Source organism: Populus euphratica, unplaced genomic scaffold (genome assembly GCF_000495115.2).
Source record: "Populus euphratica unplaced genomic scaffold, PopEup_1.0 scaffold197.1, whole genome shotgun sequence".
NCBI lineage: Eukaryota > Viridiplantae > Streptophyta > Magnoliopsida > Malpighiales > Salicaceae > Populus > Populus euphratica.
Genome location: NW_011500022.1, coordinates 124,369 through 137,882, shown reverse-complemented (window position 1 = coordinate 137,882; position 13,514 = coordinate 124,369). Strand labels below are relative to the sequence as shown.

At 33.5% G+C, this 13,514-nt stretch overlaps 1 protein-coding gene and 1 pseudogene across 4 annotated transcripts; both read right to left on the bottom strand.

Moving 5' to 3' along the window:
• Positions 1 to 1,304: 1,304 nt before the first annotated feature.
• LOC105142001 (UDP-glycosyltransferase 74E2-like) lies at positions 1,305 to 6,543 on the bottom strand (annotated as a pseudogene).
• Positions 6,544 to 7,247: 704 nt separating this feature from the next.
• LOC105141938 (BTB/POZ and TAZ domain-containing protein 3-like) lies at positions 7,248 to 11,838 on the bottom strand. 4 transcript variants are annotated; one of them, XM_011049346.1, is made up of 8 exons: positions 11,595 to 11,838; positions 11,374 to 11,460; positions 10,700 to 10,827; positions 10,170 to 10,560; positions 9,701 to 9,831; positions 9,190 to 9,496; positions 8,103 to 8,416; positions 7,248 to 7,538 (listed from the first exon to the last, which is right to left on the bottom strand). In XM_011049346.1, exons 4-8 carry the CDS (start codon positions 10,509 to 10,511, stop codon positions 7,409 to 7,411), a joined length of 1,224 nt encoding a protein of 407 aa, XP_011047648.1. In that variant the 5' UTR covers positions 10,512 to 10,560; positions 10,700 to 10,827; positions 11,374 to 11,460; positions 11,595 to 11,838; the 3' UTR covers positions 7,248 to 7,408. The 4 variants fall into 4 exon arrangements, with proteins under 4 accessions (XP_011047648.1, XP_011047645.1, XP_011047644.1 ...); XM_011049343.1 differs by lacking the exon at positions 10,700 to 10,827 and having other exon boundaries at positions 11,549 to 11,837; XM_011049342.1 differs by lacking the exon at positions 10,700 to 10,827 and having other exon boundaries at positions 11,595 to 11,837.
• Positions 11,839 to 13,514: the final 1,676 nt, after the last annotated feature.

The following is a 13,514-nucleotide window of genomic DNA, read 5'->3' as shown; positions in this document are numbered from 1 at the left end:
TGTTCCTTTCTCTGCCTCTTCCCAAGGCAATTTCTTTTGCTCGGTTTCTGGTGAGATCTGGCTAGCAGGAGCTGTTTCTCCTGTCTCTGAATCATGAGCGGGTTCCTGCTAAACGATGTGAAATTTACTACAGAGCAACTGTATCTGATGGATCAGTGGTCCCTGCTATACGATTTCCCAAAAAAAAAACAAAAAAAGATACTCTGAGCTTTTTAGAAAATGTAAGACTAGGAAAACATCAAGTGGGTTGAACTTGAACTGCAACTTGTAAGATCTGAATGTCACTAAAAGATGGCGTTATTTGAAGGCCATTAACGATCTTATGAGATTAGGTGAAGATTAACAACATCTAGATTTGTAGTTATGGCCGAATATTGTCAAAGAATTACCCCAATATAAAAGCAGGGATAATCGCGGAGTTAATGAGATTCGAATTCCTAACCATTTGAATTTTAAGACTTTGATACCAACTATCTCATAACAAGCACGAACTTCTTGTGAGAAAACGTTAGGAGGTGAGCATTATATTTAATATTTACGTAGAGATACTGGGAATAGCATAATCACTTCACAGAAATGAAAAATGTCAGAATCTAATGGAAACAGGCAAGCTGCTTTTCCGTCATGGAAAAAAGTGGAGCTTTTTCAGAGCCACCAAACAAGATTGCAAACATTAAAAAACATAAACGATAAAACTATTGATCTATGCAGCCATAAATAATATTTTTTCTCAAACATGAGATTAAGGGTAGACACTAAGACTAATGAACAGCATAATTGCATAAACCACAAAGATTGACTTAGATATGAAATTACTGCAGTACCTTCAGTTTTTGGGAAATAAAATACTTCTCTGAAAGAGGGTTTGTTTTTTAATCTAATCTGCTTTTCAATTTGCTTGCCTTTTGAAAACATTAAATTGATATATATGCATGTATGGTAGTATACTATAGTTAATGTAAACATTAGAATAACGTAAAAATCTTTGTTAACAAACAAAAAGAAGCCCATTCTCCATAAATCAAGTGGTCTCAGACATGAGATGACATTTATTACATAGACTCATTCCCCATCTCAATAATGGTGATTAATTGTGGGTCGCAACCAGAAAGTTTATCGTGTGGCTGAAGAAACAGCATGTTTTATCCTCTTCATGTTCAAGTTGAGTCCAAATGACTTCAATACAGATGTATGTCTTAACAACTAGTACATGATTAATGATATTCAAGGTTTTGTTTGCAAGAGAGAAGTGCTATGTTCAAGCACCAATACTATAAGCAGTAATGTTGATTCATGAAATATTCTGAACAAATGTAATGATGTCAATAACATCTTTTTACTAACCCATCTATGGATTCACAATCACCCCATGAAGATGCATTGATGTCTACAACAACTTTTACAAGAACAGATTGAAAAGCTCATAAAATTTAGAAATGAATTTATTGGTATGCATATAACATCTTATAGCAGCACATCAAGGCAGCAAGGGCCTCACTCTATGATTCCCTTGGACTTGCACACAACCTCAGTTGCAAACTCCTCAATATTCTTATCAGAGCTTCCACCTTCATCTACTGCCATTTTGGCTAATTTCTTCCATTTATCAGAATTCTTTCTTATCACATTACTTCTTTCACTTTCCATGACTTCCCTTATGCATCTTTCTACTTCTTCTTTGGTGACAATCCTCTTTTCATTTAACTACTCTAACTCCTACATGCCAAACATCGGCAATGTACTTTGCATTTGTTGGTTGATCAGTCCACTGTGGCATTGCCGCCATTGGTACTCCTAAGCTCAACGCCTCGAGTGTTGAGTTCCACCCACAATGAGCCATGAAGCAGCCAACAGACTTGTGAGCCAGAACCTCTGGCTGCGGGCTCCAGGTCACAATCAGACCCTTCTCTGATGACTCCTCCGCAAAGTCGGTTGGAAGTATTTTCTTTTCCGATTCTCTGACTACCCATAAGAAGTAGCAACCACTCCTCTTTAGGCCCCAAGCAATTTCTGCCATTTGCTCCTCTCCCGGTGCAGCCATGCTTCCATATGACACATAAACCACTGAGCCAGTTTCCTTTGAATCTAGCCACTCCTTGCAACCGTCCAGATTAGGTTTGAAGAGGCTGAATCGTCCTCCAGCTGCCTGTCCAAGTAAACTGATGGAATCGTTGGTCCTATTGGCTTTATTGACCTTTGGCTTGCCAACCAGTTTACCGCCTGATGGAAATCAGCAAAACTTTTAGTGCCACAAAGAAAAAGCAGCATACTTTGAAAATATGTTATCATCATATTAACAAAGAAAAAAGAAATTAAATAGGTATTTGAATAATTGCTGCTTTCATTTATGTTGCTTTGTTTGTCAATCAGTTGTTGACTGCTTGCGTGCTTGTTTGATTACACATTGGTTTGCTTGGTTAACGTGCATAGATTGAGATCAAGACTTGCACTTCTTCCTCGAGGGTGTTGAAAGTGTTGAAAAAGATCCAATCAGCTTCCCTGAAATTCGAAAATTGACTAACCACTATGTTCAATATAGATGAATATCTGATTTTGATTCCAGACCTTGCTCACATGATGGCAAATCAGTAATTTCTAGGGCCGGGGGACGTGAAAATGTTAAGAGGCAACTTCTCTAGTGGAACCTTGAGCTGCCCCTCATGGATGTGGCAGAAGACAGTGTGAACAGCACATGACTGTGTGAAGAACAAAGCTGCACTGAGGCCAAGCTGTCTCGCTGTCTCTAGAACCCAAGGCATTAGTGAGTCATACACAAGGCAACATATTGGATATCTAGAAGAATTCTTTAGTTCTACAACGAGTTCTCGCAATTTTAGTGTCACCGTAGCTTGGAATTGTTATAGGTAGTCATCTATCAAAATCTTTGCTTCCTCATGACTCTGACAATCTTCGGTCACAATTCCGACCGAGCCAAGTTGGGTATGCTTGAGCAGTGCCTGGCTTGAGAAGATGACTGCTGTTACCTGGAGTCCTTTGGAGGCTAGGCGCTTGGAGAATTGGATCATTGGGTTAATGGGACCTTGAATGGGATAGGGTATGACCAGTATATGCCTCTTACTCAATTTTTTTTCCTTATTCTTTTCTCTAACCAAACCTATATACTTGCTTTTCGTTTTCTGAATAGGATTGCTACTGCATACGTATTCTTATAGCTGGTGATAAGTGAAAATATATAAATGTTTATATTCCTTTTACTATGCTTTCTAATGTTTCTTAAACTTATTTAAACACCTGCGTTGCCGGTCATGGACCCGGGATTCGGGTCGTGACAGGTATGATTAAATGATTTTGTGAATTAATTACTAAAAAATAAGAAATTTAGTATTTTTTTTTTATATTTCTGACTTGGTTTTTTGTAACAAGTTTTTCACATATTATATAAATCAAAATTAAAGCAAACATATCAAACTTTTTCAGAAAATATTATAGGTAAAAATCCATATTTATTTGAATCTCTAGTCAGATTTACAAAATTTAGCCCTAGTCAGATTTACAAAATCTAGCGGAAATCATTTTTACAACAAAATTCTTTACTTTCATATTATAAATTAAAAAAAACATATTTTAAGCTTTCAATATTAAATTCTCGTGATGATAAGAAATTAATTAGAGAGTTTTATTTGATTAATTTACTTATTATCTCATCAATTTTTTTTAGTTTTAAGAGATATCAAATATATTTGTTTGATATAAAAAAATATTTATTTTACTTCTATAATTAATAGATTTATAGGAATGAGTATATAGATGCTTGAACTGAAGTAATAATATATCAATTTATTATTTTTATTTTTAGAATTTTATTTTTTTAATTTTTGATTCAAATCCTTCTTCTTTTTTATTTCAATATCTTATTTGAAAATTTAATCAAATTTTTCTTGAGTTTAACGGGTTTTTTAATCGCATTATAAATTTAATTTGTCTATGATAATAAAATTATAATTATATTTTATAGGTTCAACGACATACCAGTTGCTTTTAGTTCTTTATGGTTGGGCAAGAAACAATCAATGTACCTGGATATTGAAAGTTGGGTATTAGATCTAATGCTGGACAAAAACATGTGCTGTCATTTTCCTTTTTTATCGTCTAGGTTGTGTTTTATAAATAAAATTCATTAAAATAACTAGAAACAAATAAAAAAAATTAATTTTTATAATTGAGTTTTATGTATAATTATGTTATACCAAACCCAACTACAAATATTAAAATAAACACATGTTTAGTAGTAGGTTTCAACTGTGTTTTTATATATATTTTAAAAGTGTATTTATCTTGAAAAAAATTAAATTAATATTTTTTAAATAATTTTAATGTGTTGATATTAAAAATATTTTTTTTTTTAAAATATTACTTTAATATATTTCAAAATAAAAAATATTTTAAAAAAACTCTACATCACTTTATGGAATAAACACTAACTTGCCAATTGTTCTCCCTTCTCACCTACATATTTTGAAGGAGGGATCAGTAGCTATTTGTGATTTAAATTTGCGAGTGATTTGCGAAATCACCTTTCGCGTAGTCATATAAGAAGGCTACACATTAAAAAATATTAAGACTTAGATCATTAATATGATAAGTTCATATTTTACCCATTAATTTGTATAGTGGAGGGAAAAATAGTATTACATTGTAATAATTTACAGTGTAATGGATATTTGTTTTTGTTTTTGTTTTTTTTTATCTTCTTATAATTCTGTTCGATATGGAGCTGGGAAATCTCTTGCAGTCCTGGAGGCCTCACAGTCCAACCCAGAGGAAGTGATTGGACCATAGTCATGATCTAGATGTCTTTTGTGGTACACACTTAAAAGCCATGTTGCCATTGTTGCAAATGCTTTTGAGCTTTGAATTTTTTTACACTACCTTCACGAGACTATATCATTCGCCTGTGAAATGCTGTGGGCCGCTTAATTGTGTGTGTGTGTGTGTGTGTGTGTGTTTTTTTAAATGTAAGAAAAAATTGAAGTATTGTTTATGTTTTTTTAGTAGAATTAGTTTTTTTAAATGATTTTATAATTCAATCAATTTAATGGGTTTAAAAATATTTTAATTTACTAATAAAAATATAGTTTGACTCAAAATAAATATTTAAGATGTGATATTTTTATAAATATTAAGATGAAAATATATTAGATCAATTCGAATTAAAGTTTATTGGTCTATCCACATGCATGGTCATGAGAGTATAATAACCTTACAAAAAATAAATTAAAATAAATTATGACAATTAATTTCTAATAAACCCAACATTAAAAGATGAAATTGAAAAAAATTAATTTTAAAAAAAACTTAAGTCAACCTGAGTTAATCCGTCAAACTCGTAACATAGACCATAAGATCGGGATAACCCAATAAAAAACAAATTAAAATAAATTATAAAGCTTAATTATTAACTAACTTAATATTAAAAGATAAAAAAAAAAAAAATTTGATCGTAGAAAGGGATATAAAAAGCAACTCAAGTCAACTCGAGTTAATTAGGCAAAATAACAACCTGAGTTATGATACGAGAATAACCTTAAAAAGCAAGCCAAAACAAATAATGAAATTTAGTTCTCAATCAATTCAATTTATTGTTGAAGGATAATATTAAAACAAAATCAATTAGAAAAATAAAAAAAATTTGAGACAACTAAGCTAACTCATTAAACCCCAAGTTTAGATAATAAAACTAAGATAACTACACAAAAAGTAAATAGCAAAAAATTATAATGCATAATCTCTAATAAATATAATGTTAAATGATAAACTTAAAATTAAAAATTAATAAAAAAAAGAAAACACTTGAGTCAATTTATTAAACTTACTATATAAATTATAAGATTGAGATATCCTATTAAAAGTAAATTAAAAAAAAATTAAAAGTTAATTTTTAATAAATTTAATGTCGAGGAATGTAATTGAAATTGAAAAGAAGAAGAAGATACGTTGAAAAAAAAAAGCCAAATAAAAGGAGCTTGACTATGTAATTGTGAAGTCATTAAGCTGCCTTCCTCTTCTTTGGTGGGAAAAACTTCATGCAATACTTCGTAGGCTCTGTGCCCATGGATTCCCTTACGTATTGAATGAGTTGGTAGATAAGTATATATTGTTCTCGAGACCACATGTATGTCTGTATGCATCTTTTGTGTGCAGATTAACGGCAACAAAGAATCATTTTATGTCCCTGAAAGTTCTCTCTCTCAATGCTCAGTGGAATATTAAGGCATCTCTCCGGTGCATAGCAGGCCTTCCTCTTCTAGTTGGTATATATATGTTTTTAGGCTTCCATGGTTGCAGGCCTGTTGTGATTTTGTTAACGAGAGCGGCTGCAACCTCGATAACGCCACCGAGGCCATGGATTATCCGGTGCATAGCAGGCCTTCCTCTTCTAGATGGTATGTATATGTTTTTAGGCTTCCATGGTTTCAGGCCTGTTGTAATTTTGTTAACGAGAGCGGCTGCAACCTTCATAACGCCACCGAGGCCATGTATTGTGACGGTGCGCCACTCCTTAACAATGGTTTGTTTCGCCATTAGAGTTGGTCATAATCTTCGTCATCCTTCCACATTTTGTCTAAGAACATTGATGGAATATTGTTGGTCCTATAACTGGGTATGAAACATCCTAAACAAATGATGGGAAATCGTTGAACTCCACCGGTTCTAGTGAAGTAGGACACAACCAGAAACTCTCCAGAGGGAGCTTTGAATTTTCCCTGAATTGTATGGACTTCCGTCTTCAAGGGTTTCACATTCCTTGAATCCATCTAAAAACAGTTTAAATTGATGGAACTTGCTCGGTTTTCTAATGGAAGGGTTAGTGATTAGAGTGACCTTGAGGCCTTTTGAAGCCACCAGGTGTTGGGAGAATTGAAGCATTGGGTTTATAAATCTAATTGAAATCTTCAAAACCAAGTAAAATCGAAATATTTCCATTCAATCTTTTTGATTATTCGTTTTTTTAATCTTTAATTATATATGCTAATCCCAGTTTTATAATTATACTTCTATAACAAAATTCATCAATAATAAATAATTTAAAGTGGATGAATTTTTTTTTTTGAACCCAAGGTAAAACGAACAAGAGTAAATTACATTTGTTTAGTCCCTATAGTTTAAACTCAATTTAATTTAGTACTTAATATTTCAAAAAATATATTATGATTTAGCCCCTCTGGTAAATTTAACGTTAATATTTCCTCTTCCCTCGTTATTTTAATCATACGAAGAGAAAGGACTTCGAGCAAAGTGCAATGAAGATACAAAGTTTGTACAAGAAACATTGTCGAACCACTTTGCCGATTATTGTTTCCATCTTACGGTTGCCATTACATTATACAAAACAATGGCCTGGGTGTGTTGATGGCATGAAGATACAAGGTTAAAAGAAGTAACGGGGTCAGAATAAATCTATACGCCGAGCTGAGAATGGCCCCAAGGCGTTCTTCGCTGCTATTACTTTGCTGACCAGCAGCTTCCACTTAGCTTCTTCTTTCTTTGTTTGCTGCTGCATTTTTTCCTTGAAATGCCTATCAACAAGGAAAGAGAACACTATCAAGATACTGCAGCATGCATATCAATGCTTGATTTGAGGAGCTGATTGAACATATCAGCTGCTCAAATCAAGCAAGTAGGTTATCATATGATGCTCCCATCACCCCAACGGAACAAGTAGAAAGAAGAATCCGTGAAAAGAATTCATGGGAATATCAATGTCAACAAAGGAGCTTTAATGCAATCTTCAGTATGGTAATGAATCTAGAAAAAAAAAGTTAATCAAAACAAATGAGCCTCATTTGTACTTTTACACAAACACAACGCATATCTGACAAAAAGCTTGTAAACTATTTTTCATCTATCTCCATGCTTTAAAAAAATTCTTAACATAATTCCACATTGAAGGACATATTTGGATATTCAAATTCTTTAATAAGCAAAATAGCATTCCGGCAAGTGTAAATGTCTTTTGAAAACTGTCTTGTTTTGGCTTCTAGTATTTCCTTTTGTTCAAGTTTCATGCTCACTTAAATGGATTTTGAAACCCTGAAAATAAAGGCATGGAGGCAAATGATACATGCAAGTTTCATTCTCACCTGCAAAGCGGAACTTTGCAGGAATCAGGCTCATCGCACATACGAGAATGCAGTTCGAGAAGCTGCCACATGCGTTTGCAGTGAATGCAACCACCTGGGACCCGAGACTTGCATTTGGAGAAATGACGAACTAAGGACTCAAGTCCTTTGCAGGCAGGAAAGTTGCAGGCAACATGGCTTCCTTTTAGCATTTTGCCACTAGGTCCAATTGTCCTACACCCATCCCTGCATATGTGAAGAAGGGCCTCCATTGCCTCGTACAGTTGCAAGTATACTTTTCTCTCTTCTATTTTCCTCAGCCTCTCTTGTTTTCTCTGAAAATAAGTGAAACTCAGATTCCATTTTGTGAAGTTGAACTAAAAAAAATATTACAGCTTGTACTGGATAATGTAAAATTTGGATCACACATTATGAATCACGACTTTGTATATGGGCATTGATTTGAGGAAAAGAAAATGAAGAAAGAAGGGGTCCATAAACAGCAAGACCAACTGATTACTAGTGTTAATTCATGATAGTAAATATCATTTCAAAAGCATAATCGAATTTTATTTAGGCTTCAAAAAATACAAGGGTGGGAGACTGATGTCAAGACTACCAAGTAGACATTTCACTGCGGGGAACATGTTCCTCGACTCATCCATAAACACATAATTATTCCACTGCGAAAGAAGCTGCTAGACTCAACCACTACTGCAGACTAAGATGAAAAGCCTTTTCCTGACTGGAACCGGAAGAAATTCCACTTTGAAGCATTTTTTTTTCTTAGACAACTTCTTCTCAAGGTGACATCCACCATATACAACGTGGCTACTGCCCATGTTTCCCAAAAAGCTGAATTTACAGGATTCCAGTTTTAATGGTTAAATTAGGCATGTGAAGATCCACTAGTTGCTACTTCCCCACCTTGAATTGGAATCATAGAAATAAAAGAATGAAAAACCTTTCATGTGCTTGCTTGTAGCATGTCATCTATGGTCTAAACAAGTGAAAACAACTTGAACTGCTTGTAATTCTCCGCGTGCTTAAAATAACTTGCTGCATATTCTATATTATTGTTCAATACAAGGATCAGGAATTGACTTACCGAATCTGCTTCGACAACAGATTCTACAAGCTCTTGTTCAAGGGCAGGGTTAGCTCGCCTCATAACTTTCCAACCTTTAGTTGATGATACAGATTTCAAGTCCTTCACAACCATTCGAAGACAAATTAAGGAGAGTCGTGGCGCATCGCAGCTCCTTGCTAACTGAAGCACGTCTATCACATTTTCTCTAGTCAGAAAATCCTGCTCCAGAAGGTCTATACAAACTCTTTTCAGTGACGGGACAGAGTATGAGTGTGATAACACCAACAGATGGAGAACAAACTTTTTCATCTCATCCTCTTCATAGCTGCATTGGAATATCAAGAATGGATATCTTTATTTAAATCAGAGAACCTTAAAACTATGAAAAACCAGAAAGGGAAGCATTTCTATTTGAATCTGTTCCAAAAAATAAATAACAAGATTACATAACATTCGCTGTTACATCAGTGATACGGTCCCAGAGAAAGTTATTGATGAAGAATATATGGAAAAGGATATTTGAAGATACCAGGACGAGTACAAAAACCGAATGAACACATGGACAGCTTCACAAGGTACACCAAGAATGCTGATGTATCTAATTCCATTTTTAACTTTTGATTGCTGCAGGATAGTCCCAAGCACGGGCGACACAATACTCTGCAAAAGGAAAAGTTACAGAAATTAAACCCAGCCATCACATTGAACCTAAATTTCTTAGTGATTATAAATCAACTCCAGGTGTTTATTCAAGATAAAGATTACGAATTTTGTCATTATACTGCCCCTCTGTCTCCATTTATCAAAAACACATCTTTTTATATTCTAGAGGCAACAATATTGAAACGCCTTAATGAATGCATCAGGTTTAAAGAAGATGGCAAACACCTATTTTATCTTTTACATTTCGATATATGAAATAAAATTCCTTTCCTCAAGCAGGCATCTTTGATGAAAACAATGATACTTCCAAGTAAATAGAAGTCTAATTAACTCACCAAAACATTGCAATGAGCTGGAACATACGAGTTGCTCTCTGTGATAATGTAGACATCTGAACCGTATGCTTCCTTGAATAGCCTGTCCCATGTATCTTTTGTTTCCTTTGGAACAGAGCAACTCGCTGAGATCCTCTTACAATGGCTGGTTGTTTTACATGTTGTATTAGGATAAGGTGGCGGCTTGGGGATGTTACGGGTATCATACACAGAAGATGTGGGAGCTTCCAGCACATTTAAGACATTGGTTGATTTGACCTCCTCAATCTGTGCATTGAAACATCCACCAAAAGATTCAGTAGCAGCACAGAGCCAAGACGAATCGATATCCGGTGAAGCCATAAGTTATCTGTGGTTTCTGCTGTGTAAAAGTAAAGTCTTGCTAGAAGATCTGCATGAAATTAAATTAAACAATCAAGCAATGTATAATTGTTGGTGGACAACAAAAACAAATTAAACGAAAATGCAGAAAAAGGGTCCATAAAATCAATAATAAAAAAAAAACCAAGAGAGAAGGGATCGCCATTTACAGTAAATATTAATCCTATTACAGTCATGTATGAAACTAATCCAAATACATAGAATGCCTAAGTTTCGTTTGAAGGTGGTGTCATACATCGAACAATTGGCCCAAGATTGCTTGACAAAGAACGCCAAACTAAACAATATACAAATCAAAAGTTTAAGGTATGTTATCGAAAGGAAAAAGAATCAGTTGCAGAAAATAATAGAATAAAGAATAAACATGATTATAAAATAAAGGTAAAAAGAATAAAGAAAGCAGCATATATTAAAAATGATTAAAATAACATAATTCTTTTAATAAAAAGTCCAAACCTTTTCAGCGTCCATTCAACCCTGCTTTAAAGCACTCCAGCTCTCACAAAAAGCAGAAAATAAGAAAAACCAGCGTCCATTCAACCCTGCTTTAAAGCACACCAGCTCTCACAAAAAGCACAAAATAAGAAGAAGAAAAAATACTAAAAATTGCATTTTCTTATACACAGAACAAAAATAAATTGAAATAAAAAAATATCTGGACAGAAAGATCAAGCATTATACATAGAAAAAAAAAAAACAGAAACCATTAAAGCAATAAGAAATGAACTTCAGAGTCTTCTACTATTGCTTCTTCATTTTCTTTTCCTAGAATTTCCTTAGCAACCAAGCAGAACTAAAATAGTAACCAAGTAATATATCATACCTTTAAAAGCTGGAAGATTTGCTGATCTTCTGCAAAGTTTTACAGTATAATACTTATATATACATTATCACTGTATCGCCAAAGCACCTGAAAAAAAATAAAAATTACCCCACAATCTTAAAGACTTTTCATTCAAAGGTTAATCTTTAAGCCAAAGAATTCACTTAAAACTTACATACCCAATATTTTTTTTCCAAACAAAAAAAAAAAACAGAGAGAACCTGAATGATGCCTTCTTGATCATGTGGGCATAAAAGAAATGAAATTTGCTCATAGAAGAAGTGGGTTTTTTTTTAATAGTATAGTGCGCTGATAGAGACAGAAAGGAACAGAGAAGGAGCTAAAACGGGTAAAGTGTTGGCACAGGAATAAGTGGACAGGGAGGAACAAAGCAGAGAGCATAGAAGAGACGTGTGCCTAAAACAAGAGGCACAAATGAGGCACGACTCCCTTATTATTTATTTGGACTTTTGAGTTTTTTCTTTTTAACAAATTTAGACGTGTTTGATTCAGTTTAGAGCTTGAGTTACCACAATATTAAGTTAATATGATGATCATGGGATTAATTTGGATAGATTTTTTTTTTAATTTTTAGAGTTAACTCCATCAAATATAACTTAATTCGAGATTATATTTCAAGAGTACTTCTCAAGATTTAGTCAAATCAATATATAAAATGATTCGAAATATAAGTTAATTCAAGATAAGTTTTGAACTCATAGTCAAATCAACTTGTAAAGCTGAACCACTTTTAATAACTATCTAATGAACTATTGGATTCCCATCTTCTTTCGAGTTTAATAACCATTAATATTTAAATAAGTTTATCAAAACCTAAACTAAAGGATTTTAAATCAAAATTGGTACGTTTATTAGAAATTAATATCCTAAATATTAACCTCCTCTTGAATTCCCATTTTTTAACTTTCGTTTATACTCCTAGAATTTTGCTTAGTTAGCTAGAGAGGAATAAAATATTTGGATCCATCAGTGAGACTCACTCGTTTAGTGTATGAGATTTCTATTTAGGGCATAAAATATTTCGAGAAGACTAATTGGTAAATCTAACATTAGTCTTCGAATGATTTTGGCTAGTGAAAAACCATAAATGGAAATGGTGGAAGGCGCCTCTCTATATTTGCTTTGATAGAGCTTGTTGAGGACCGGCCATGCCAGAAAGAAAATACGGTTTAAATCCCCGATCGATCAAGGCAGTTTGGATAATCAGTCGGCAATTTGCTTATTATCCATTTTGAAAGCAAAGAAAAACAAAAAAATTCCCATAAATATTATTCCACCAATCACATAATTGGAATCTCAAGGTTAAATCACTATCAAGCCAGCAAGTGACGGATCAACTTTATTTGAGAACTTTCATTGATGGTTCCTACATTGTATGCTTCTCTAATTTGGATCTCTTCAATCTCTACACATATCTCATGAGCTACATCCAAAAATCTCTTTAATTTCTATGCATATCTCATAAGCTACATCCAAATCTTATTTTAGAGTGAAATTATATCCAAAACCTAACTGTTTTCTTGCATTCTTATCATCATAATCGTTCTAAAGCTCGTGTCAAATTTTCTCATCGGCTTAGAAAGGGTACAAATTGTCTGAAATTTCATCATGAGTTTGCATTTAAGGAGGAGAAGTGTGACATAATTTTTTTGGTGAACATTCTAATTCGGATACATGGGATTTCTAATATTTACGGAAAAAAATGTAGCTTCAGTTTATAAAACTTGATCTAAACATATATATAAGAATTATGCAGAAATTACAAATAAATATATTACTACTATGACATAAATTGTTGTGGTCGGTACTTTTTGTTCCTGCATAAAGGAATAAAAAAGAGAGTTCAAGTAGGTAAAAATTAGTCTACCATTAGCTTCCTGCCACAGAAAACCACAGTCCAAACACACCTCTTCCACATATGTATATATAAAAGTAGAAAGGTATTACGTGTGATTTAAAAACAGTAAGGAAAGATTTTGGTTTGTATCACATCGAGATATGGTAAACAGAGGGATAATCTAGGAAGGACTATATTGTCGGAAGAGATTATTTATCAAATGGTAACGCTCGTTCCATCTACAGAATGTATAGATACCATAACATTTTTTAATGTTAGGACA